We start from the raw sequence: 27,085 nt of genomic DNA on the forward strand, positions 1-27,085 counted from the left end.
GTAAGTACCTTTGGTGTTTTCTCCTCTGACTGAAGCAAAGGAGATTAAACGAAAGAACTGCAGCAAAACTGGCCAGAGAAGTACTTGGACCTTTAGCCTTATGATTCTTTCTCTGAATGTGGAGCACATTAGTGACTCACATTAGTGACAGAATATTTCTCTGAATTTCAGGGATCCTGTGTCTACACTTTAATGAGGATACTTCCAAATTCTCCAACACACTCAGCAAACTGAGTCTGACATGTCCTGTTATTACACCATAAACAACTATTTTTTTTTATGGCAGCACTGGCAGCATATGGAAGTTTCTAGGCCAAGGACTGAATCTGAGCCACAGCTGTGACCTACACCACAGCTGCAGCAATGCCAGATCCTTTAACCCACTGTGCTGGGCCAAGGATCAAACCCATGCCTCCTTAGTTACCAGAGCTGCTGCAATCAGGTTCTTAACCCGCTGTACCAGGGCAGGAACTCCCATAAACTCTTTTTAATAAAATACATCTGTGTAACTCACATAAGTACTCCGAAAAGGGATAGCAAAGAGAAAGAGAATACACTCAGGGATTTCAATTTCTTAGAAAAGACTTCCAAGGTCAAGGTGCTGGTGTGAAGATACGGAGCAGAAGAAAGAGCGCTAATACTGACTTTACTGCATTTGCAGAATTTCCCAAGTTAGCTGATATGAATAAGATAGCTCAGGCGCGCGCGCGCACACACACACACACACACACACACACACACACACACACACACACACACACAGCCTGGCCCCAATCCAGCTCCACTGGGAAACACAGCCCGACTTTATAGCCACGGCTTGCATTTAGGTCCAGTTCCATCAAGAATCACAGCTTTATTTCCAACGGATGAATATGGTATTTTGACTTATCCAGATATTCCAAGTGTTAATGAAACCAGCTCTTTCTTGCCACCTCTCAAATAATCTTATTCCAAACTGAAACTACAATGCATATGCAAAAATCAGTTTGACTTACAGACATCTGTCTGTAGGAGAACTTAGTTGTCCAATAATGAAAAAAAATGAGAGGAATCAAACCTGTGGATGATCTTCGTTTAGATCTTAAGCCTCCTTTCTACCCCTTCCTCCCAAGCTGTTTAAAGATAGCTTTTTCTCATATAAGAAAATAAACTCCTGGCCTCTTATTTCCTGAGACTGGTAACCAAGACAGCTCCAGATTTTCGACTATTGTCATAACCCAGATGTACTGAAACAGAAAGATTTCAATTCCGGAGTCTTTCTCCACCAAAAAACACTCCTATTAGTTCAATCCTTAAAACACTACAATTTGATGGGGGGAGCGGGAATATAATCCTGCCTCTGGGTTTATTCTGCTAAGGGATGCAGAGGCAACATCAGATTTCCATTTCAATCACTATCCCCTAATTCTGACTACTTATTCCCATTGCTTTTAAAAGAAATGCTGGCAGGAGTTTCCACTGTGGCTGAGCAGAAACGAACCTGACTAGGAGCCATGAGGACTCAGGTTCGACCCCTGGCCTCGCTCGGTGGGTTAAGGATCCGGCATTGCTGTGAGCTATGGTATAGGTTGCAGATGCAGCTCAGATCTGGCACATTTCGGTGGCTGTGGTGTAGGCTGGCAGCTACATCTCTGATTCAGCCCCTAGCCTGGGAACTTGCATAAGCCAAGGGTGCAGCCCTAAAAAAAAGGAAAGAAGAAAAAAGCAATAAAAAAGAAATGCTGGCTTTTCCACTTAATCCTAATTGCTTTAAACGATGTTATTCCTCCTAAATTTCTAAGCATGTATACTTTCCATGACTATGAAGTTTATCCAAAAGGTTGTACTTTCTGCTTTGGGTTTATGATGCTTTTCTGAGTCACCTGTAATTACCTGCCGTCTGGCTAAGAACAGGCAGACGCACATAACACCACAGGCACAGTGTAAACCTATGTTTCTCTCAGGCTCTTTCCAAATCCACTGACAAAGCAACACATCGGTATGAGTCCTGAAACTGGGGAATACTATAAATTTCATTTCCTAAAACATCTAGCTAAAGATTTGCACATTTTGTTGGATGAAGAGTGCAAAAATAGACTGCTGGTGACCAAAATGAATTAAACAGCAGGGGAAAAAAAGTCCAGTTGACCAAACAAGTACTTGACTAAGGACTCCAACACCAGTAGCAGCAGTGCAACTCAAAGAGGAAGCTGAGGAGGTTTGCCAAAAAGGGCACACACAGTAGCGACGATAGTGGCAGGCGGGAGAGCATGGCTATAAGACGACCTCAGGTACAAGGCACAGGGCCACCCTCCCCCACCACCACCCCACAGGTGTCTAAAGGAAAACTGAGAGGTTCTGGTTTGTCAGCCCAGGAGCCTGCAAGTCAGGACAGGGTGGATCCATCAGCCCTTGAGCAGCTTGGAAAAGATGTGCTGATAACTGATTGAAGTCCCAGCCAGCTCTGAGGTACACGGAGCGACTGGCCAATGGGGACCTGCTGTAAAGCACAGGGAATTCTACCCGATATTCTGTGATCATCCATGAGGGGAAAGAATCTGAAAGAGAATGGATGTGTGTACAGGTATCACTGAATCACTCTGTTGCACAGCAGAAAAGATCCCAATCTTGTAAATCAACTCTACATCAATAAAGCTTTAAAAAATAAAAAATAATAATAATAAAGTCCCATCCAGCACTGAGCTGGCATTCCCGACCTAGGGCTATTCACCACCGTCCCTGAGAAAGGGGCTCTCTGAGCAGAACGGAATCACTTCTGCCAGAAGAGCTTCAACCTTCAGCTCAAGGTCTAAAGAACAGTCTGGACTGGCGGATTCCTTCCACATTGGAAAAATGAAAAGCAGAGACTGAAAACACAGAGCCTGCAGACAGGAAAACATTCTTGGGATATGTCAGGAAGAAGAAAATTTGATGAAAAGGGATGGGGGATTGTATAAAACACACAAATGACCAAGAAAGTCAGCGCAGGACAGTTCTCAAAGTTGATAATAATGAAAAATTAAAAAACAGAAATTGACCAGAAGAAGAACTCTTAAAATGCACTCACATAGGCCAAAAGGTGAGTCACAGCCACAGCACAAGAAGAACCAGCTACAATCATTTCAAGGTAATCATGTCCCATCTTGGAGAACCCATGAGGCTCTAGTTGAAAATAATTCATCAGATAATTAAGTTATAGGAGAGGAATGGATGCTAGATATTATAAATCTCCAAAAAAGAACAACCTAAATAATAAAAATAATAGGTATAAACCCCTTGAAGAAAACAAAGCATAGGGAATTTGTAAAATATTAAAATGCAATCTTTAAAAATATATAACCAGAAAGGTGGGGGGGAGTAAATTAGGAATTTGGGATCAACATATACACAGTACTATATACAAAAATAAATAACAAGGACCTGCCGTATAGCACAGGGAACTCTACTCAATATTTGGTGATAACCTATATCAGAAAGGAATCTGAAAAAGAATGGATAATTGTATCACTTTGTTCTAACTCTGAAACTAACACAACATCGTAAATCAACTACACGTCAATAAAAATAAAAATGAAAAAAATATATAGCTACTTTTTCACGCTCCTTTGTTCTATGGTTTTGGGGGTTTTTTTGGTTTGGGTTTGTTTTTTGTTTTTTTTTTTTTTGCTTTTTAGGGAACCTCCTGTGGCATATGGAGGTTCCCAGGCTGGGGGTCAAATCGGAGCTACAGCTGCTGGCCTACACCACAGCCACAGCAACATAGGATTCAAGCCACATCTGCAACCTACACCACAGCTCACAGCAACACCAGATCCTTAACCCACTGAGCGAGGCCAGGAATTGAACCCACAACCTCATGGTTACTAGTCAGATTCGTTTCTGCTGAGCCACAATGGGAACGCCCTGTGTTTTTTAAAAATCATAGTAAGTTTACTCTAGCACAGAATAAAGTTGCTTTTTTTCATCTGTGAGATGAGATTCCTCCCTTGGATTTCTCAAATACACCCAACAAAAAAAAAGAGGAGTCAGGGTCCTATTTTCTCCAGTGAGTGGCGTCTAGACCCGTCCAGATAGGTGTTATTTTTGTCTCTTCCTTCCTTTCCAAGCTGCGGCTCAGTTAACGTGTCTGATTGCCTGTGAAGATGACTTTCCAAAGGAAATGGGAGCTCAAGTTCCCAATTCTGAACAGCAGCCACAGGGTGATGTCAGCTCCATCCATCCATGTCTAGTGCCTGCTCGTCGTGAGCAATGACTCGTTTAGAAAAGAAAGAAGCTGAGCACCGAGGCATAGACAGTCCTTGTCTACCCAGGGAACCTACTTGGGGGCCATGAGGAACATAATTACTGTTTTTTTCAAAACAGTTTATTTTAACCTATTTTACAGCCTCTGAATGTGCAAAGTGTTCTAGATCTGGAAGGGGCTGCCAGCATCCTCTAGTTCAAGCCTTCACTTTATAAACAAGACTCCCTGTCCCTCTGGTGCCAGGCACTTCCTCTCCTGCCCTCTTGTCTTTGGAACTGCTGGCCCCCTTCTCTGACCTGAGCCGGTTGCCCAGGGGTCTCCCTGGGCTGCCTGCGTTTAGAGCCCCGTTTGCCACCATCTCTCTCAGGTGACACCAGGCGATCCATGGGGCACAGAGACAACTCGCTGGCCTGGAACGGCATCATTCTCTGGGCTCAGACCCACAACCCAGGCTCTACCCAACGGCATGCCTTCCCGTTGTTTGCCTGACACTTGGCTCCAAGCTCCACTGTCTCCCGGGCAGTCAGTGTTAACCAGCTCTCTCACTCCTATGTCAGAAACTGGCCAAAGATGTCAAGACATGACTGCTGTGTGAACTTTGGACCCTCATCTGCAAAAGTACTGCAAACACCAGTATGCTGTCCAATATACCTTATGGGGTTATTATGAGCAAAACTTAACATTTTGTAAAAAAAAAAAAAAAAAAAAAAAAAAAAAAAAAAAAAGTTTAAAAAGTGATATTTAAATGCACGTATTATTATTACACATCTAAAGAAGACAGACAGACACAATAAAGACGAGAGCTGTCCCGAACACTGGGGAGCCGTCCAATCAAGGAGGCCTCCCTGCAAGAAGCATCAGTTTTACATGGTTCCCATGCTCCAACCTCACTGCACTGATTCTCTGGGCAAAGGTTTGTCTGTGTCGTGGATTCCAGGGAAAAGCAAGGAATCCACTCGAAAGGAAAGAAAAAGAGAGAGAGAGAGAAAGGATGGAAGGAAGGAAGGAAGGAAGGAAGGAAGGAAAGGAAGGAAGGAAGGAAGGAAGGAAGGAAGGAAGGAAGGAAGGAAGGAAGAAAGAAAGAAAGAAAGAAAGAAAGGAAAAAAAGTCGGGCTATCTACGGCTGTTGGAGGAATGCAAAGTGGTCCTCCTCTTTCAGACGATTCCTGATGCTCTCTGTCCTGTCAAGCCAGTGTTCTGTTTGTTTGCTTGGTTGGTTGGTTTTTTGGCTTTTGGGGGGTTTTAGGGCTGTACCTGCAGCATATGGAAGTTCCCAGGCTAGGGGTCGAATCAGAGCTGCAGCTGCAGCTGCCGGCCTACACCACAGCCACAGCAACGCCAGATCTGAGCCGTATGCGCAACCTGCACCACAGCTCACGGCAATGCCAGCTCCTTAACCCACTGAGCAAGGGCAGGGACCAAATCCAAGTCCTCATGGATACTAGTCAAGTTCATTACTGCCGAGGCACAATGGGAACTCCTCCAGCCAGCATTCTCGATGAGATGGGTGAAAAACAAAGAGACACAGAAGAAAGGAAAGCAAAGACCAGAAGCAGAGACGGAAGAACACAGTCACAGCAAGTGGAGAAGTCTGGAGACCACAGGCATTTCTTTTGAATCCGATTTGTTTTCTTTTTCTCTGATTTGTCCTGATCCCATGGGGGCAGGGGCAGTGCATCAATGGGGACACATGTGGCTGCATACACCCTTTGAGAATCTACCACACTCCTCCCAGGTCCTGGGCTCCGTTTTCAGGCCTTGCTGTTTCACCGTGTCTTCTTCATTCTAATGAGATGCATATCTGAGGGGAAAGGGGGCCATTGATTTTTTTCCAGCCAATTGTGAACTGCTGAATTTCATTACTGCAAATCTTACATGAAGAGCCATACCTTCAGCCGGGCTGCTCCTGGTGGGCGGAGGGCAAGTATGACGGGGAAGCTGGGGCAACTTCCGTAGTCTTTCAGCCTCTAATTGTTGGGGACCCTGAGCGGTTAAGCAGTGGGGACGAGGGAGCAGGCCTGGCCCCCCATCCCGACTCCCCACAGCTGAGATGCACCCACCCAGGTCCAGCCAGCCTCACTGTAACCAGGGGTTGAGTTTGTTTCACAGCGTGTGCCAAAGGTTTGTAAGAAGATGTGACATGTTTCTTCCAAACATACAACGAGAGACAATTGATCCACTAGCTGCCAGAACACATTTCACACAAAGCATGAAGAATTCCAGGAGCTGAAGAATGAAGAACTCACCACAGACTAATACTAACCAGCCGAGCATCTATAAAGAATGTCAGAAGGTCCTCACTCAGCTCTGCTGTTACTACTCTGATTATTCCCACCTCGATTTACAGGCAGCCTGAAGCTATGCTGCTCCTCAGGGTCACAGCCAAATCCACCCCCCCCAACAACTGATGTTTGACAGACCGAGGGCAGTGTCACTCAGCTGATGGCCAGCCCTGGAGACAAATAAGCCACAAATCACCACCCTACTTCATTCACGGAAACAAACAGATGGACACTCACGCCCCACAGGCAGGGACGAGATCCAGGAAAACACCGGAAATGGTCACCTCCTTTCTCCCTGGGTGCCCATCCTTCCCCCCGCCACCCCAATCCCACTACAGAGAAGGGGAGCGGAGTCAGCATGGGAGGGAGTGAGAAGGACCAGTTCACTAGAGAAGAGACGTCCATCTAGACATTTCTCATCAAAGACTTGCAGGAGGAAACAAGGAAGTTGTTCTAAAGCCGAGAGCTGGAATCCCAGCGACGAGGGAAGTTCCAGGGAACACACCTCTGGCGTGGCTCCTGCCCCTCACGTACCCCTGCCCCATCAGCTTCCATACTGTGGGGTTCCTGACACCCAGGTACTTCAAAATGCTCTCCTCTTGTTTCCTGGAGGAAAGCCATTCTCTTGGGCTCTATTAAAACACAGCCATGGGAGTTCCCGTCGTGGCGCAGTGGTTAACAAATCCGACTAGGAACCATGAGGTTGTGGGTTCGTCTGCTGTGGTGTAGGTTGCAGACACGGCTCGGATCCCACGTTGCTGTGGCTCTGGTGTAGGCCGGCAGCTACAGCTCCAATTCGACCCCTAGCCTGGGAAACTCCATATGCCGCAGGAGCGGCCTCAGAAAAGGCAAAAAGACAAAAAAAATAAAAATAAAAAATAAAAATAAAACACACCTATGATGTCTGAGAAGCTCTTCATCCAAAACACAGAAATCCAAAAATTCAAACTGATGCTTTGATTTCTATTATAATATCCAAATATCTCACGTCCCCAGCACGCACCCTTCTACTTGCAGTCTTTCTTGAATGTTGGTCAAAAAATGCAAGCTAGAGTCAGAAATGACGGCGCCCCAGTGAGCACAGAGCCTCCACCAGGGATATGCTAAGAAACACCAAGTGCTCTTAGAAGGTCCTTGTCAAGCCGGACTTGTGGCTTATCCAGGAAGGAGAAGCACAGCCTCACCTTGGAACGTGCCCATTATTAAGTCGAGGAGATCAGAAGCAGCTCCTCCCCAGATGGCATCCTGAGTTTATAATGGCTGGCCTCTAGGAAAAACCCTTCTGGATGGTGATAATGACAGTTAGGACGTGGAGTGGTCTGTTTCTCCAGATTTCTGTGACCACACTAGACATGTCACGTCTCTTCATAAAACCAAGATTTTCCTGTTTCACAAGTTGTCTGGATCTCTCCATCTGGCCTAAGAAGAAGCTATAGTTGACCCTTGAATGACTCGGGTTTGCATTGCAGGGGTCCACTTACATGCAGATATTTTTCAATAGGAAACACTACAGTACCACGTGGTCAGGGGTTGGTTGAATCTGCGGATACAGAGGAACCATGGAAACGGAGGGCCGACTACAAATTCTATATGGATTAATCCCCACGTGGCTCAGGGATCAGCTGTACTCTCACCAAAAACAGAGACAGCCACCGATGCCAATAAGACGCGTTCTTCTGGCTGGGGTATGTATGAGCTATACCCCCGAGTCTCTTTCAGCATTCTGAAAGAGAACCAGTCCCTTACAGGAAAACCTAGATTAATGGGATCACACTAGGCCAGGCAATCTCTGGTCTGTGGACCACTGGCTTCTTTCAAATGCTCCATTTCTGGGAGTCCATAGTAGCACCACCTGTCAACTCGGAAAAAGTGGGTTTTCCTTCTTAGGAAAAGCATACCTAACAAGGATGGTTTTCCACATCCAGGAGCAACACACGCCACACTTCCCCAAGTAGAAGAGAGAAAGTCCACCAGTCAAAGCCGGCACCTGCACGCACCAAAATGCCCCGAGGCAGGGAGGCACCTCACCCTCACCCTTCGCACCACTAAGTAAGCAATGGAGGTGCTCCTGCAGGGTGGCCCAGATGACAAGGACATCTCAGGGTGGTTATGCTCCAGCAAGATGAAATTCCACGAGGCACTAGCTGTGCTAACAACGAGGAACCCAGACAGCAGGCACCTCCCAGTGGCCTCAGCACAAAGGGAAGGTCACTATCCATTAGCCATCTAATGGCCCATGTTGCTTTTTATCTTTAATGATTCCAGAATTTTCCCTCCCAGCCTCTCCTTGCAACACTTAGTCTTTCTATCTCAAAAATGCCCTCCAGCACACAGCCCTCAGGGCCCTGAGATGCTCAGGTGTTCCCTCGGGCACAGCAGCACAAAATGCTCTTGATCTGAACCCTGTAACCTCCCTGAGAGCTTGTGGGTTTGGGGGTGATGGGCTCACCCCAAGGGGCCCCAGACAGCATGGCACCATGTTCAAAGACCATCCTGAGATCTGATTGCTCTGACAGCGGCACAAAATCGGATTACCACAAACTCAGAAAGCTCTTCCCAGAGCCTGTTAGGTTGACGAGAACGCTGGATGACGGGGCAAAAATCACACATTTATTTCGTCCGCGTCTCATCCTGACTAAAAGGCAAGCTGGAGCACAGGAGCAGAGTAATAGACCAGAAATGACAGGATCTGAGCCCAGAGGCCCCTCCGTCCGCCTACCACACTCTGGAGTTCCCGGTTCTAGACTCAGAGATCTCTAGGTAGAAACTGTCTTTTTTTTGTTTTCTTTTTACGGCCGCGCCCGTGGCATATGGAGGTTCCCAGGCTAGGGGTCGAATCAGAGTAACGACTGCCGGCTACACCACAGCCACAGCAACATGGGCTCCAAGCCACATCTTCGACCTACACCACAGCTCACAGCGGTGCTGGATCCTTAACCCACTGAGCAAGCCAGAGATCATACCCACATCCTCACAGACACTATGTTGGGTCCTTAATCTGCTGAGCCACAGTGGGAACTCCAAAACTATCTTTTATCGGTCAGACCCACAGGCAGCTGTGGACGAATATAAGTAGGTCTCTGACTAGCTGCAGCTCCAAGAAACTCCGAGTTTTCATTTCCTCAAGTGTAAAACGAGGATAACAAGAACAGCTGCCCACCACGCCATGAGTTAGCACATGAGGAGGCCGGCCCTCTGCCATGGCTCTTCTCTCTACAGCAACAGGGCACATGTGCAGGTGTGCCACCCAGGAAAACGGCTCAATATACAGAGGCTTTGTTAGAGACAGAGGTGGTTCTAAGTGAAGCCTGCCCTTAGTTTTCCCTCAAAGACCTTGTGAGAGACAGAAGAGTAGCAAAACTAACCCCTGGGCCATTCGAAGCAAAAGGAGAAATACATGGGACACACCTGGACGATGGGAGCCAAAAAAGCTCACTTTAAGCATCATGTACAAATATAGTCATTTATAAGTGTAAAAATAAATGTATATGTATATTGTACCTTATATGTTATACATATTCCACATACACATGTAATGTCTCATATAATGCATATATTAATTGCATTATACATAATAATCACATGTATAATTAATTACATGTGGTTATACATGGAATTAATGGGTAATATCATGTGTATGTGTGTGCATTTGTGTGTATGGGTGTATATATGTGCGTGCATGTGTGCATGTTGTAGGCATGTGTGTACGTATGTCTGTGTATATGTGCAGGTGTTCAGGTGTGCATAAGTGTGTGTGTATAAGTGTGTGTGTGTGTATATGTGCCTGTGTGCATGTGCATGTGTGTATATGCATGTGTGTATATACGTGCATATGTGTATATGCATATGTGTTGTGTGTGTGCGTGTGCCTGTGTATATGAACGTGTGTGTATGTATGTGCATATGTGTATGTGTGTATTGTTATGTGTGTGCATGTGTGTGTATGCATGCGCACACGTGTGTGTGTGTGTGTGTGTGTGTGTGTGTGTGTGTGTGTGGAATGACTTCCACAGGAGGACAAAGCAAGCAGGTGTAGGAAAGATGCTTAGGGGCCAAGGCAGTACTGTAAGGAATGGGAGATGAAGGAGGAGCACAGAAGGATTGAATGGTCAGTTTCCTTCGGCTAAAATGTGGCCACAGCCCGCATGGCTTCTACTTCTCCAGGGCCCTGAGCATGGAGCGTGGTGAGCCTCCTGCAGGGAAGTGTCAAGGCTGGAAGGGCAGGCTTGCATCATGAGCAGCCCCCATGAACCAACATCCAAGACCTCTGTGGGCTGGATCAGCTATGATACCTGTGTGAGGGGTAGTTAGTTATTCACTAGATGGTCTAAGACACGGCATAAGGCAGCTTGAGGGCCTGCAGAAAACTGAACCCCCAGGACAAAAATAACAGACCAAAAGCACAGGAAAGCATGTGCCACCACCCCGGCATACACACATACAGAAGTTTATGTGTATTAATTCAGTTTGTCCGCACAACAGCTCAGCCCTCCCCCCAGTAACAGGTAGCGGTTCCAGGTAATCAGTGGTTGAGTGAGGGTTCAACTCCAGGTAATCAGATGGCAGAGACCACATTCTCAGCTGCTACAGGTGATAAGGTTTTCTTAAGCATTTTCTTCAGCATAAGAACAGATCAGAGGAGTTCCCATCATGGCGCAGTAGAAACAAATCTGACTAGGAACCATGAGGTTGCAAATTCAATCCCTGGCTTCTCTCAGCGGGTTAAGGATCCTGCATTGCCGTGAGCTGTGGTGTAGGTCAAAGACGCGGCTTGGATCTGGCGTTGCTATGGCTGTGGCGTAGGCCAGCAGCTGTAGCTCCCATTAGATCCCTAGCCTGGGAACCTCCGCATGTCGCAGGTGTGGCCCTAAAAATACAAAATGATAAAAAAATAAAAATAATATAAAAAAAGAACCAACCAGAGCATTAACCCCTCTCATCACTCTACACCCTCAGCCCTTGCTCCCCTTACTATCATTTACGTGTTCATCTGGCCACTGCTCACTCTGTCTAATGTGAGCCAGGGTAGGCTCTGTCTTTCGCCAAAGTAAGATTATAACCTCCGGAAAGGCAAGAAGTATGTGTGTTATCTTGTGGATATTCCACAACACACAATTCACGGAAAATTGTCCCTCCATCGCGAGTGGATAAGAAACTAGGCTTCGAAGTAATGAACGGAAATGGAAGCATTGGTGTTGCCTAATATTAACTGAGGCTCTGGGCAAATTATTTAACCTCCTTCAACTTTCTTTTCCTCATCTGTAAAATGGATATATAATAATAGAAGCAACTCATAGAGTAAAGCTTAGCACTGTGCCTGGCCCACAGTGAGACTCAATAAACTGTCAGCTACCGAGAGTAATAATGTGTTCTTCCAGGTCATTGTTTGAGTCTCTTTTTATTTTTTCTTTTTTGGCCGCCCCACAGCATATGGAGTTCCTGGGCCAGGGATCAGATCCCAGCTGCAGTTGCAACCTAAGCTGCTGCAATGCAGGATCCTTAACCCACTGTGTCAGGCTGGGGCTCAAACCTGCATCCTGGTGCTGAGGCGACACTGCCAATCCCATTTCGCCACTGGGGCAACTCCTAGTCTCTCCCCTTATAAATGGCTCACCCCTCTCCTCTCTCCAGATGATCATTCTCAGCAAAGGTCAGCATCAGAATCTCCAACCAAATGAATTCCAGCAGAACTCAAAGGGATGTTTGGAAATGGGGAAGATGCATATCAGAAAGGAGAGGAAGAGTGGAATTTAATAGGTTGGACAGCCAGCGTATAAAGTATTCCTGAGAAGCGCAGGACTGTCCCACACAATGAAGAATTTTGCCACTTAAAATACTGACAGTGCTTCCCTTGAAAAAATAAAGCATGGGAGTTCCCGTCATGGCTCAGTGGAAATGAACCTGACTAGTATCCATGAGGATGCATGTTCCATCCCTGGCCTCGCTCAGTGGGCCAGGGATCTGGCGTTGCCCTGAGCTGTGGTGTAGGTCACAGACACAGCTTCAATCTGGCCTTGCTGTGGCTGTGGCATAGGCCGGCGACTACAGCTCTGATATAACCCCTAGCTGGGAACCTCCATATGCCTCAAAGAGGCTGAAAAAAAAAAAAAAAAACAGGATGGCTTGGAAAATATTTAAATATGAGGTACAGCAGACAAAATCAATCGCATAAACAGATGCCCCAGGTGAGACAGCCAAAGTCAGGTAGGAAAGCACCAGTACCTCCTTATGCTTTCGGGTGGCTCTGCATGGACAGGAATCTGATTGGCCAAGGCCTGGGTGTCCTGCAAGGTCTGGCTGACCTCCTGCAGCTCGCCCAGGGACATTCCGCCCACGAGGTCGCAGCCCTGCCACGGGAGGAGGTGCTCCTGTGCTTCTATTTCCTGTCTCAGCTGTTGATCTTTTGCTTCTAGTACAGACATCCTGGCTTGGAGCGCTTCGATTTCTTTCTGTAGAGAATGAACAGAGCAGATTTTTATAAACTAAGCTCACTCATGGCCAACTGCACTGCTGGTAATGAGGCCTTGACATGAGAGTCTGCCATGTGTATGCAGGAGAGCCTCAAAGACCCCTTTGGTGGCAGGAAGATTTGGGGAGTTTTGCTGGACTGGAAAAATCATGCCAGCTCTGTACTTCCGATTAGTTGGCACAAGGAAAAACATTCCCTCCAGAGCAGTAAGTCACTCCAGGCGGTGGAGCCAAGAATTTGACTTGGAAGAACCCGGGAAATATATACATGACTTAACTGCATTTCAGTTGAAAGAGCTAGAATGTAGGGCAACAAACTTCATGGACTTGAGATGCCAGCTAAGCAGGTAACACGAGCCACAGATCATAAAAGAAAAGCACACAAGCCTTGGCTGGCCTGTCCCCAAACGTGCCAATTGAGCACGTGGGAAAAGATTAGAAATCCCAGCTTCTCAAGTTGACAGGATCGAAAGAACAAGGAGATGCCCCAGAGAGTGCTACGCAGTCTACAGTTCATAAAAATATTAAGTAAATTCAATTTCCACTAATACGACAAACTGAAATCCAAGGAATCAAGGAGCATCCCATCTGAAGGTCAACAAATAAAACAAGCAGCAGGTAAATGAAGGCCCACTGTGCGCACGCCGTCATAGTAGATGGTCATCTTCCTGCCATAGGATTCTGAATCTAAAATGAAACTTTTGGAATTCCCGTCATGGCGCAGTGGTTAACAAATCCAACTAGGAACCATGAGACTGCAAGTTCGATCCCTGGCCTCAATCAGTGGGTTAAGGATCCGGCATTGCCATGAGCTGTGGCCTGGCTCGGATCCTGTGTTGCTGTGGCTCTGGCGTAGGCCAGCGGCTACAGCTCCGATTAGACCCCTAGCCTGGGAACCTCCATATGCCGCGGGTGAGGCCCTAGAAAAGACAAAACAAGACAAAAATAAAATAAAATGAAATGAAACTCTTTTAATGAACATACTCCCACTTCTGCACCTCGGTTTCTGGCTAATAAGAGCACAGCTCTAATCCTTGCTGTCTCCCCATCTCTCCCCCACACCTTCTCAGCTCCAAGGTACAGATCACCCACAACTCCACCTGCTGACCCCTCTTCCAGGGGAGGGAGGAAATGGAGGAGGAGACACAGAAGATGCACCACTAAGGCATCCTAAGAGGAAAGCAGCCTGCATCCCGTGGTCCCAGATTGTCACTGACACTGCCTCCCATCCGACCTCCCTCCTTCCAGCCTTTCAATCCCCATCCCCTATTCTTTTGTTTTCTGCTGGTTTTCCCTTTCATTAACTATGGCAAAATACACGTCACATAAAATCAACCAGCTTAACCATCTTTAAGTGTACGGTTCAGTGGCATTAAGTACATTCACGTTGTTGTGCAACCAACATCAGCATCCATCCTCAGAGTTCTTTTCATTCTGCAAAACTGAAACTCTGTCCCTGTTAAACACTGATCCCCAGCCCCCAGTCCAGCAAAACAGAAACTCTGTCCCCATTAAACACTGATCCCCCCCTCCCCCGGTCCCCAGCTCTGACAACCTTCATACTCTCTGTCTCTATGAATCTGACTCCTCTGGGGACCTCCTCTGAGGGGAATCACAAAATGTTTGTCTTTTTTGTGACTGGCTTATTTCAGTTAGCACAATGTCCTTACATTTCATCCATGCTGCAGCCTGTGTCAGAATGTTTTTTCCTTTAAAGGCTGAATAATGTATTCCATTACATGTATGTACCTCAAGTTGTTTTTCCATTCATCTGTTGAAGGACACTTGGGATGCTTCCTCCCTTTAAGTGTTGTGAATAATTCTGCTATGAACATGTCTTTGAGTCTCTGCTTTCAATACTTTGGGGGAATATACCCAGAAATGAAACAGTTGAATCACATGGTAATTCTACTTTTAATCTTTTTTTTCTTTCTTTCTTTTTACGGCCATACCTTTGACATATGGAAATTCCAGGGCTGGGGTCAAACTAGAGTTACAGCCACCAGCCTACACCACAGCCACAGCAATGAGGGATCCGAGCCACGTCTGTGACCTACACCACAGCTCACAGCAATGCTAGATCCTTAACCCACTGAGGGAGGCCAGGGATCAAACCTGCGTCCTCATAGATGCTAGTCAGATTCATTTCCACAGAGCCACGACAGGAACTCCCAGAGTGACTCTTTAAAATGTGGTCAAATGACATCATTTCACTGCTTAAAACCCTCCCGCCACTCCCACTACAATCACAGAAAAGCCCAAAATCTCACAAAGGCCTGCAAGGTCCCTTTACGGCCAACTTTCTCTTCTGCTGTCCTCCCTAACCCTGACCTAGCTGCCTTTAGAACATACAGGCACCCTCCCACTGCCATCTTCTAGTGGCTATCCCCACCACTGGAAACGCACTTTCTGGAGATTTCTGCAAGGCCCCTCCCCCTCTTCCATTAAGCATTTGCTTCTTCTTTTTTTTTTGGCTGTACCAGAAGCATCAGAAGTTCCCAGGTCAGGGATGGAACCTGCACCACAGCAGTGAGCCAAGCCTCTGCAGTGACAATGCCAGATCCTTAACCTGCTAAGCCACCAGGGAACTCCAGGTATTTGCTTCAATCTCATTTCTCAGTAAGTAGAACCTGGTACCCCCACATTGCGTCTGGTCCATGCATTGTACCTCCTACCACCATACACCCTGCTAGGTACATAATTTAGGTATTTATGACATTTGCCATTTCTTGTCTATCTCCCCATCCCTGCCCCCCACCAGAAGGTAAATTCCACAGGAATCCTGAGCCTGGCAAGCAGGACCTGGCACATAGTAGGAACTCGGTAAATACCTGATGAATAAATGAATAAACCCACCTTCCCCCAGAGTCCTGCCAAGAATGCACCCTTAAACATTCCACACCCTGGCCTCGGTTATATTCTGTACTCTCTAAGGTCATCGGGAATTGGGTAGAGCTTCAACTGGTGAATACTGTTGGAAACCAAACACCAGATTTCACGTTTTCAGCTCTCCAAACGTTGCGATGATGCTCCGTGCACATGGAAGTGGCAGTCTATTGGAAAGTGTTTTCAAATCATGACGATATTTGCTTCCCTTTGCCAGCTTGCTACCATAGGGACTTGGATGGGCAAACTCAGATAATAAGAACTCTCTGGGAGTTCCCTGGCGGCTCAGCGGGTTAAGGACCTGGCACTGTCACAAATGTGGCTCTGGTTACTACAGTGGTTCAAGTTTGATTCCTGGCCTGGGAACTTCTGCATGCCACGGACACAGCCAAAAATAAAAAATAAAAAGAATTCTCTGCGCAGTGGGGTGGGGATGAGGGCTTCCAGTAACTTGTCTAAGTCCCATTAACTTAGCCAAGTTCATTGAGCTCTTGAGAGCTTAAACTGGGTTCTGAACTCTAGTGTTCAAGACCTACATTCTTTCCAGAAGTCAGTGTTTCCTCACTGCTCCCATTCCTGCCTCAAGGCCTCTGGGCTCAAGCAGGTGTGGAGAGAGGTTCAAGATCACCTGCCTGGGTTGGCGGGTGGGGGGGACCTGGAGACTTCCAGACTCCTGATGGCCTCCTGGCTGTAACTCAGGGCAGCACCGAGATTTCTAGCCCCTGGACAATTCTGGGCCACCCCCTGCTCTGGGCAAGCCTGGAGCCACCCCCCACCCCCCATGCCCCGGTCAGTCCCATTCATGCCCTCCCTGCCCAGTCCACACCTTACTCTGCCTCCCAACAACTACCACCCAGGGTGCGAACTGAGAGCCATCTCCATAAAAGATTTCCACAGCTCAGATTTCTTTTCCGCCTTCCCAAAGAACCTTCTAAAGGTCAGAATGATAAGAGGTGACAAATTGGCCTGGCAGACAAGCAAAGCCGAAGGCAATGAGGAATGCCATGAACAGGCACAAACGCTGCCAAGCTCTCAGCCCCTCGTCTGCAGTGAGACTCCAGCAAGCCCTCCAGTCTCCGACCGCCCCACCCGATGCTCCCTGAGTGAACCCCAAAGCTCTAACTGCAGCACTCCAGCAAGGCAAAGAGCCACTTGGCTGCATGTGGCTCAAAGGCATAAGAAAAACACTGTCCCATTTCTTGCAGATTCTTCACCTGCTTACCTGCAGCTGCTGCTTCTCTTGAAGAAGCCAGTCTCGCCTGGTGATGGACACATGCAGGGTGTCCTGTACTGTGGGTGCCAACGTCTTCAGCTCCATTCTGAGCCAGGCTTGGGTGTCTTCACTGCCAGCTCTGAAAATAAAATAGACATCTTGGTACAGATATGGACGAGCTGAAATCCACAGACCAGCAAGCGTGTTCATGGAAAGAAGGTCCACAGAGTGGCCCCCGGCTGTTCTCATCCTTAAGAGGGTCACGGGGATGAGGTCCCTAATGAAAGTTTTTGCTTTAATGATAATCTGTCGGGACTTTGGCTTTCTCAAGTAGCCAGCATGCTTGATTGGATGCAGCACTGTCCATACCGCAGCAATGCCTGTGGCTATCTGTGTTGAAAGCATAAAATACACACCAGATTTTAAAGTCTTAGTGTGAAAACAAAATGCAAAATACTCCATCAGTGGTAGCAAACCCAACTAGTATCCATGAGGACGCAGGTTCCATCCCTGGCCTCACTCAGTGGGTTATGGATCCAGCATTACCACAAGGTAAGGCACAGGTCCCAGGCTCAGCTCAGATCTGGCGTTGCTGTGGCTGTGGTGCAGCCCAGCAGCTACAACTCTGATTCAACCCCCTATTCAACTTCCATATACCGCACCCCAAAAAGACAAGAGAAAAGACATTTTAAAAATTAATTTCACTTGTTTTTCTTCTGACTTTTTAAAAATATGGCTACCAGATCATTTAAAAATCACATATGTGGTTTGCATTATATTTCACCAGACAGCTCTGCCTGGACCATCCAGAGAGAGCAGACAGAGCCAAATTCCAGCGCTGATCTTGACTGCAGACATTACAAAGAGGGATGACAGGAAAAAGAAAAAAAAAAAAGACACCCAAGGAGAACTTCCTAGAGTGGGTCATGCTTGACCTGGGAAGGGTAGGTCAGGCCTGGAAATTTAGAACATACCAGGAGGACAGGGCCAGGCAGGGAATACCTGAAAGAAAGAGAGAGAGAGAAAGAAAAAGAAAGAAAGAAAGAAAGAAAGAAGGAAAGAAAGAAAGAAAGAAGGAAAGAAAGAAAGAAAGAAAGAAAGAAAAAAAGAAAGAAAGAAAGAAAGAAAGAAAGAAAGAAAGAAAGAAAGAAAGAAAGAAAGAAAGAAAGAAAGAAAGGAAGGAAGGAAGGAAGGAAGGAAGGAAGGAAGGAAGGAGGAAAAAGAGAGATGACTGATCTGCAGACATTTGGGTCAGAGCTTCTCAGGAAAGGTTTGCTAAAAGACTCAAAAGCCACTTAAAATTTGTTTGACTCTTTCTCTTGTGCTCACAGGAGTTGGCGTATTTGGCTGAAACAACGATGGTGAAGACTGGTCCAGCCGCCACCTTATGCTGGTATGTTACTGCTATGGGAGCCTTGCAGGTACATCTCATCAAAGGATGAAAAGTCCAGCCTCAAAGTTTATTTCTAATGCAATGCAGTTGGATGGGAGAAAATTTACCATAAGCAAAACCATGTCAACAATTCAAGGAAACTATGTCTAAGAAAACACCAACGAGGTGGGAATGTAAATTGGTGCAACCTGTGAAAAACAGTATGGAGACTCCTCAGAAAACTAAAAATAGAACTATCATTTGACCAGCAATCCCACTCCTGGGAATCTATCCAGAGAATACCATGGCTCAAAAAGACACATGTACTCCAATGTTCATTGCAGTACTATTTGCAATAGCCAAGACATGGAAACAACCCAATGTCCATCGACAGAGGAGTGGATCAAGAAGATGTGGTACATATACACAGTGGGATATTACTCAGCCATTAAAAGGAACAAAATACCAGCATTTTTAGCAACATGAATGGACCTAGAAATTATCATGCTAAGTGAAGTCAGTCAGACAGTGAGACACCAACATCAAATGCTATCACTTACATGTGGAATCTGAAAAAAGGACACAATGACCTTCTTTACAGAACAGATACTGACTCACAGACTTTGAAAAACTTATGGTTTCCAAAGGAGAGAGGTTGGGGGTGGAGGGATGCCAGGGGTTGGGGATGGAAATACTATATCATTGTACTACTATAAATGTAATAAATTAATTGAGTAATGCAAAAAAAAAAAAAAAAGAAAAGAAAACACCAACAACTACAATTAAAAGGCCAACAAACAAGCTGGGGAAAATATCGACACATGTGTCAGAAAAAGGAAACACTGCTAATGTCCAGAGCTCTAGCAAATCCAGAAGAAAAAGATGAGCACATCTCTCAGAATTTTTAAAAAAAGGAATTACAAAGTTTTAAGGAAAACACTTATCATTAAAAATGGTTCGAGGGAGTTCCCGAAGCGGCTCAGCGGGTTACAAACTTGACTAGTATCCATGAGGATGCAGGTTCAGTCTCTGGTCTCGCTCAGTGGGTTAAGGATCCAGCATTGCCATGAGCTGTGGCGCAGGTCGCAGACATGGCTTGGATCCCGCGTTGCTATGGCTGTAGTGTAGGCCAGCAGGTGCAGCTCCAGTTTGATCCCTAGCCTGGAAATTCCACATGCTGCAAGTGCAGCCCTCAAAAAAAAAAAAAAAGCCTTTAAATTCAAATTCCAACAATATAAAATATCACTTTTCACTTCGCAGCCTGGCAAAAGTTGTCAGAAACCATAGTTTTTTGGTGAGCATAGGGAGTGAGAATTAGACTTACGATACAATATACCTCTTGATCCTATAGTCCCAGGTCTAAGAATTAATTGTATATAAATAATCACAGATGTACACAAAGAATAGCTACAAAAAATACCATGTTTTTTCTTAGTAACTGAAAACATTGTAATTGCGGACCCAAATTCAGAGCAGAGCACTAAAGCATGGCACTGCCACCCTGAGGAGGGCTATGCAGCCACTAAAATTAGGTCACCAAAGAAGAGCTAACTGCAAGCCAAATGTTCATGATATATGGCTCTTTTCTAAAGCAGGTATTTGGTAGTATGTATAACATGAGCCAACTATTATTTTAAAAAAATAGCACGTATATAAAATAAAGTCTTGGGAAATAGCTGCCAAAATGTCATGATATTATGATATTGTGGGTGGCGGAATTACTTGTTTTGGCCAGTCTTTTACTTTCTAAGTTTTCTGTAATAAGCATGTATTATTTTTTAGAACTATAATACAAATGTCTTCCCCTGCATGCACTCAGCAGCTGGGCTATTTACATCAACATTCCAACAAACGTTCCATTATAGGCCTCAGACAGAACACACAGGACTGTGCCAGAAATCAATCCCATCCATACATGAATGATCAAGGGGATCTTCCCAGCAAAGAAGTGGGTCCCACAGCTCTGACGGTCTGCAGCCTCAACTACCCACCGCCTCCTTACTGAGATCTCATTCCACACCTTGAACCTGGCTGCCACGTACGTGTGATTTCACAGGCTCCCCATGTAGAAGCTTGAAACGGTATGTTCTCGTTTGTACATTCACCTGAGATCTCACAACCTCATTTCTCAGAAAATTGAGGCGCTAAGTGTGCGTGGTACTTGGTCCATCTCTGTCCACTCCCAGCTGTTGTATTCATTCATTCATTCAGAAAAAGAAAAACCAGTCCTTGGGTTGAAGAGTAAGATTTGAGAGTTGTTGATATTTACACATATTTAGAAATGTCTACAGATGTCTATTTCCCCAAAGTCTCTGAATCACTAGATCACAAATAATAAATCCTTGCTCTTGGCAATTGTAGTAACTGTGTATCTAAATGTCATAAATATCTATTCAATTATCCTTAAAGTTACTATCTTTTCTTATTATTGGCACTTGGAAGAGACCATTCCATCAAAAACATGTGCATTTGGGTATTGCTTTCCCCAGCAGTAGGAGATGGCCCAGCATAAAAGAAAGACATATACTTAGAAGTCTCAGTAGAAAAAAGCAATTTTCCTTCTTAAAAATGTTCTGTAACTCAGACTGTCTTTGTTAACCACTACTTGGGATTAGATTTTTTTAATTTCAAAATTTTGAAATTAAAGCTTGAATAATTAATTTAAAAAAGAAAGAGTTCCTGCTGTGACTCAGTGTTTGGGGATCCAGCACTGTCTCTGCAGTGGCTCAGGTTCAATCCCTGGCCCCAAGCAGTGAGCTAAAGGATCCAGCGTTGCCACAGCTGTGGTGTGGGTACAACTGCAGCTCAGGTTTGATCCCTGGCCCAGGAACTTCCATATGCTGTGGGTGCGTGCTTCCCCTGTCCAGCCCTTCGCCAGACACCATTCACTGGTTCGGCTTTCAGCATAATTTAAGCTTCCGTTTCCTCCTGGCTCCCAGCCACATGCCACCATCTCACCCCCACGCCCACTAACCAAGACCCCTTGTTATTCATCAGGGGCAGCTAAGAATAATAGGCCAGGGAGGCAGATAACCACGGTTTGAGCCTAAACTCCGCCTTTTCCAAACCTCTCTGAACCTCGTGTCCCTCGTCTTTAAAATGAGGATGGAGTTCCTGTCATGGCACAGTGGTTAAAGAATCCGACTAGGAACCATGGGGTTGCGGGTTCGATCCCTGCCCTTGCTCCGCGGGTTAAGGATCCGGCATTGCTATGAGCTGTGGTGTAGGTTGCAGATGCAGCTCGGATCCCACGTTGCTGTGGCTCTGGTGTAGGCCAGCGGCTACAGCTCCAATTCGTCCCCTAGCCTGGGAACCTCCATATGCCACAGGTGCAGCCCTAGAAAAGACAAGAAAAATAAAAAAATAAAAAATAAATAAAATGAGGATGAAGGTGACATTGCTGCTGCCTTTCCTAGATGGCTGATAAGGTCAAATTTATTCAACAAATGGCCAGCGAGTGCCTACTGTGTGCAAGCACTACCCTCACCCGGGGTGGGCTGCTTCCCTTCTTTCATGATGTTTGCATCAGAAGAGCGTACGCTGTGCTCAGGCCAGCAGCCCCCCTGTCCTTAGAGGGTGGTCAAGGTGAAAGATGGGATGTTTCTGAGGATCTTTCCATGTATCAGAAGAGGAAACCACCACTAGCTATTCTGGGAATGGGACCCCCGCCCCCCATCCCTGGTCCCTAGAGTCTCAGCCCATCCACCTAGGCACCCACGCTGCACCAAGAGCCTCAGTCCATCCCAAGCTGTGGTCCCCAGTGCTGGGCACTGGGGAGGGCTCAGCAAATATTTGTTGAATGACTTAATGAGCCGGCGGCCTAGAAAAATCCAGAAGTTGTTTATATTCAATGTTCCATGGCATTAGATCATTTCTTTGCACTAATTTATTCCCCAATTTGCACTGCTTATGCAAATATTAAGCGTTTCCTGAATTTCCTCAATAGATGCCATCTGGGTCGGGAGGGGAGTTCTTGAAGGAAATCAACACAGAATTGAAAATGAGCTGCAGAGACGCTACAGGTGGGGAACTGGGAATTCTCCACATTATCGTTAATCACATTCATTACTTAATCCATAATAAAAGCCCCTGTGATTAACCACAACTCCTCTCTGTGTTGCTCAGACTTTGGAAAGCCACACACAGAGAGGATAGCATGATGGTCCCACGACGCACGGCAGCTCAGCGATGGGACCGGTTTCCATCTCAGCCCTCTGCCCTCAGAGCCTAGCTCCCTCTGCCTCCTACACTGTTATTCCCTTTATTTTAATAAAGCTCCATGTGTAATCCCGAATGTCAGGGCCAATTAGCCTTGCTGCTATAAACTAATCAGGATGGAAGAAAATGAGTATATCCCTCAGGGGCAAAAATTAAAAACACAGGGGTCAGAACGTCAGCACAGCCCTCGTGCCCATGGGGACTTGGGGGTCTAAGACCCCCACAGCCAGCTCTGGGTTCCAAGCAGGCCCCCATCTTCCCAGAGCTGGAACAATCCTGGTCTTTCTACTCGTGCCTTTTCCACCAATCCCTTAAAGAAGGATGACACCCGGGAGTTCCCCTTGTGGCTCAGCGGTAATGAACCTATTATCTATGAGGACTCAAGTTTTGATACCTGGCCCCGCTCAGTGGGTTACGGATCCTGCGTTGCTGTGAGCTGTGGTGTAGGTCGCAGACACGGCTCAGATCCTGCACTGCTGTGGCTGTCGTAGAGGCCGGCAGCTGCAGCTCTGATTGGACTCCTAGCCCGGGAACTTCCATATGCCGTGGGTGTAGCCCTAAAAAGAAGAAGAGGAAGAAGAGGATGACACCCATTTGTAAAATAAGATCCTCTACTACTGAAAACAATGGTTCCAAATTGCACAGGAGAGCTTCTGCATCCCAGAGACAGCACTTTCCTGAGAGCAGAGTCCAGTAACGTTAAGAAAAGAATGAATCCCGCCTGGGGGTCAATGTTTCCTGAGCCGCATGATTAATGAGTGCACACCTATGATGAACCCCCATGCCACCTCCTCCCCAGCCAGGTGGCCAGGGCCCGGGGCCCTCCAGGGCCCTCCCTTCCCTCAAAGGGCCACCCTCAGGAATGTCCGGAGAGAGGAGGCCAATAGGGAAGGGGGGTGCCCAGCCCTCCCAAGCTCGTGCTGGGACATACACACCAGGGGGGCCTACAGTCAGTGCTGTGGTTTAGACAGTTGTAAGACAGTCCTTCTTTCTAGACAGGGGTGACTGCCTTCATGACGCCAAAAAGCCGCTGTTTTGTGCCACTGCTGGAATTTTTTTTTTTTTTTTTTTAATTTTAGGACCGCACCCTCAGCCTATGGAAGTTCCCAGGCCAGGGGTCAAATCAGAGCTGCCGCTGCCAGCCTACACCACAGCCATGGCAACACTAGATCCTTCACCCACTAAGTGAGGTCAGGGATCGAATCCACATCCTCATGAATATTAGTTGGATTAGTTGGGTCTGTAACCCACTGAGCCACAATGGCAATGCCTGGAATTTTTAACCGCATTTTAACTGAGGAAGGGAGCAAAATCAATGCTCTCATTGTCGCAGGGAGGAAAATCTGAGCTCAGACAACCACTGTTGGCAACGAGACTTGAGTAGAACCATCCAGATGCCTCTGCCAACTGCTGCTCCCCACGGGTGACCAGTCTGTCAAATTTACATCACCTGACGTACGTGTTCCCACCTCTGCCTCATTGGGAAGATGATGATAAGGAAGCGGCTTGGGCCAGTGAAACGTGCTTAAATCTAAGAATAGCTTCCTCGGCCAACAATGTCATAAATGACTGAGGCCACACCAGAGGCACAAATACTGTAAAATTGCTGGGGACAATGCAGGTAACTTTACAGTGCTCCCTTATAGATCTGATTGGGGGATCAAAAGTAGGGGGAATTGGAGTTCCCTGGTGGCCTAGTGGTTAAGGACTCGGCGTTTGTCACTGCTGCGGCTCAGGTCACTGCTGCGGCTTGGGTTCAGTCCCTGGCCCAAGAACTTCCACATGCTGCAGGCACAGCCAAAAAACAAACACATAAATGACTCAGCCCAGAAGCTACATGAGTTGTACAATATTCTCTCTTCTGCTCCCATCAGAAAGGAAGCATGTGAGCAGGAAATATTTAGACAGGCAAACCAGAGCTCTGCCTTGATAAGCCGTTGAGGAAAACCATTGCATATCCTTGTTTTTAAACCTGGTTGTGTGCTGTTTACTTGCTTTTTAAGTTATCTATCGGGAAAAGGTCTTTGATAAAGGATACTGCACACACCCGTGGTGCATTCGCACAATTTAAGTTGTAACTATGACACATTTTCATGTACATGCTGGTGACGGTCCAGTGGGAAAACACATAGGATGTTTAGTCAGAGAAATGCAACATATTAATGAGAAAACTGTCCGTCACGTGTGCACAGTAGACCAAACCTCTCTGTCTTAGGAGAAAGGAAAAAATAACTCTCTTTTGACTGGATGAAAGATACAGCAAGAAGAGATGGCTCTCTCTTCTCTTCCGATCATTGCTGTGAGGTGGAATTATCTGGTTGCTCCAGAATTAGAAGTGAATACTGAAGGACATGGGCCTAAATGCCCTCCACCCTAAACCGCCATCATTGGGGGAGGTGCCTACCCATGGTCACACAAGCAGCTCCCCTACCAACGACCACCCCCCCCAATCACACACATCTGCTGGCCATGTAGGACATGGTGTGTTGATGAGGGACCCTCTACTTTCCCATCCCCCAGCCCCATGTGGGGGCAAAGAGGAAATAAGCTCTCCCTCTCAAACCAAATGAAGGAAAAACAAACCCACCAGACCCTTCCATGGCCTGGGGGTGCCCTGCCAGGATGCCTGACGCCTGATTCTCCAACATGAACCTCCGCTGGCCCCTGGTTCTCTTTGGAGCAAAGTCTGGGATGAGGAGCCAAGTTTGGGCTGGTTTTTGGAAGCTGTTCCCAAGAAAACTAGAGTAGAGTGAGGACGTGAGAAGGAAGAAAAGTCAACACACAGCCTATCACTGAGCAGACCACCACCTGGGCAACTGGGCCGGGAACCGACTAGGAACCTTCTGGGAAAAAATGTATGGACGCCTCCTGGGAGCTGTCACCCTGGACATCAGAAGGCTGGGGCATCAATCCAACAGCTCCCAGTGGGGTTGAGGGCTGCTGTCAAGGCCATTGCTCACTCCCCTTCCTCACAAGCTCCAGAGGAAACCCGGTGGCAGATAAGCCTGCCGAGCGCCCAGTCACAAAGTGGTTAGAGGACACGAAAACATCCACAGCTGGAGCAGAAATCAGAGGGAAGGGGCAGGGACACAGGGCATCAAGTGTCACCTGCAACATCCACCCACACGCCAACTCTCTGATGTACCGATGCCCACTGAGCAGGGGTGGAGAGGGTGGGGGGCAGACTGGGTCTGGACCCAGCCAACGCGGATGCCCAGAGTGCAGAGGGCAGAGACATGCAGGCTTCCTGTGAATCAAGTGGACACAACAAAAGTGATCCTCCCAACAAAGGGGGCAGGGGACCCACAGGAGGAGCCTACATGACATGTGGAAAGTTGTGGTTGCCCCAGGGCAGGGCGGAGATGACGTTCACATCAGGATGAGGGCGACCCTGCGGCGGCCGCTGAGAACCCCACACATGAGTCCCACGAGGCAGTAAACATGTCAGCATGAATTCACGGGTGTATCAGAACCCGTTGGCCAAAAAGGAGAAGACTGCAAACACTGGACAGGGCGAGATTTAACTGCATATGTCACTGCCGTTTACAACAGGACTGGCTGGCTGAGCCTCAGTAACGGGAAATGCCCCAGACGTTTGTATTACCTGCCCAAGAGGTCACAAAGAGACGGGAAAGATGTGTTCAAGAGAGCACAGCTAACTGGAGAAGAGTCAAATCACCATGCTTTTGTGCCCCTGCTGAGTAGAGACACCTCAGTGAAAGGGTTATTTTACAGGGCAGTGCAGAGCCAAAACCAAGTCATTTGGGTACCGATAGCTGCTGTTAGAGGAACCCACGTAACCCCTGTGGTGACAGCTAACACTCCCTGAGATGCTGGAAGGACCTGGACCAATTCAGTGTGATTCAGGGTGACACGCTCAGAGAACTAAACAGTGCTTGTTTTAAAAGGTGACTTAAATGGGGATTATTAAGAACACAGCGACAGTGACAATTAAAAATGAAGTACCTGGAGTTCCCGTCGTGGTGCAGTGGTTAACGAATCCGACTAGGAACCATGAGGTTGCGGGTTCAGTCCCTGGCCTTGCTCAGTGGGTTAAGGATCCGGCATTGCCGTGAGCTGTGGTGTAGGTTGCAGACGCGGCTTGGATCCTGAGTTGCTGTGGCTCTGGCGTAGGCCAGTGGCTACAGCTCCGATTCGACCCCTAGCCTGGGAACCTCCATATGCCGCGGAAGCGGCCCAAAGAAATAGCAAAAAGACAAAAAAAAAAAAATGAAGTACCTGATTGTACTTGAGTGTTTACATTTCCTCAGATCTTATCGAAACCCAATCTTCTTAAGCTGAGATCCAAACACCCCCTAATGAGGGAATGAATGAGCTCAGAAGGGCTACATGAAGTCTCCAGCTTTCATTAGATTCTCTAGGAAATCCTCAATCCCAACAAGGTGGAGAGACACCTATCTTTG

The 27,085-nt window shown here is 46.9% G+C and overlaps 1 protein-coding gene across 4 annotated transcripts in view; it reads right to left on the reverse strand.

The window, feature by feature from the left end:
- Nucleotides 1-27,085, reverse strand: part of DISC1 (disrupted in schizophrenia 1) — a 357,514-nt gene that overhangs the window by 217,172 nt on the left and 113,257 nt on the right. For all 4 annotated transcript variants that reach the window (XR_002338808.1, XM_021073577.1, XM_021073579.1 and 1 more), the window contains 2 exons: nucleotides 17,081-17,210; nucleotides 12,727-12,953 (listed from right to left, as the gene is read on the reverse strand). Coding sequence is in view for 3 of the 4 variants with exons in the window: in XM_021073577.1 (XP_020929236.1) it covers nucleotides 12,727-12,953; nucleotides 17,081-17,210 (357 nt within the window). In the remaining variant the exon portion in view is untranslated. The remainder of the gene's footprint in view (nucleotides 1-12,726; nucleotides 12,954-17,080; nucleotides 17,211-27,085) is intronic.

The sequence above is a fragment of the Sus scrofa genome, chromosome 14, assembly GCF_000003025.6.
Source record: "Sus scrofa isolate TJ Tabasco breed Duroc chromosome 14, Sscrofa11.1, whole genome shotgun sequence".
NCBI classification, from domain to species: domain Eukaryota; kingdom Metazoa; phylum Chordata; class Mammalia; order Artiodactyla; family Suidae; genus Sus; species Sus scrofa.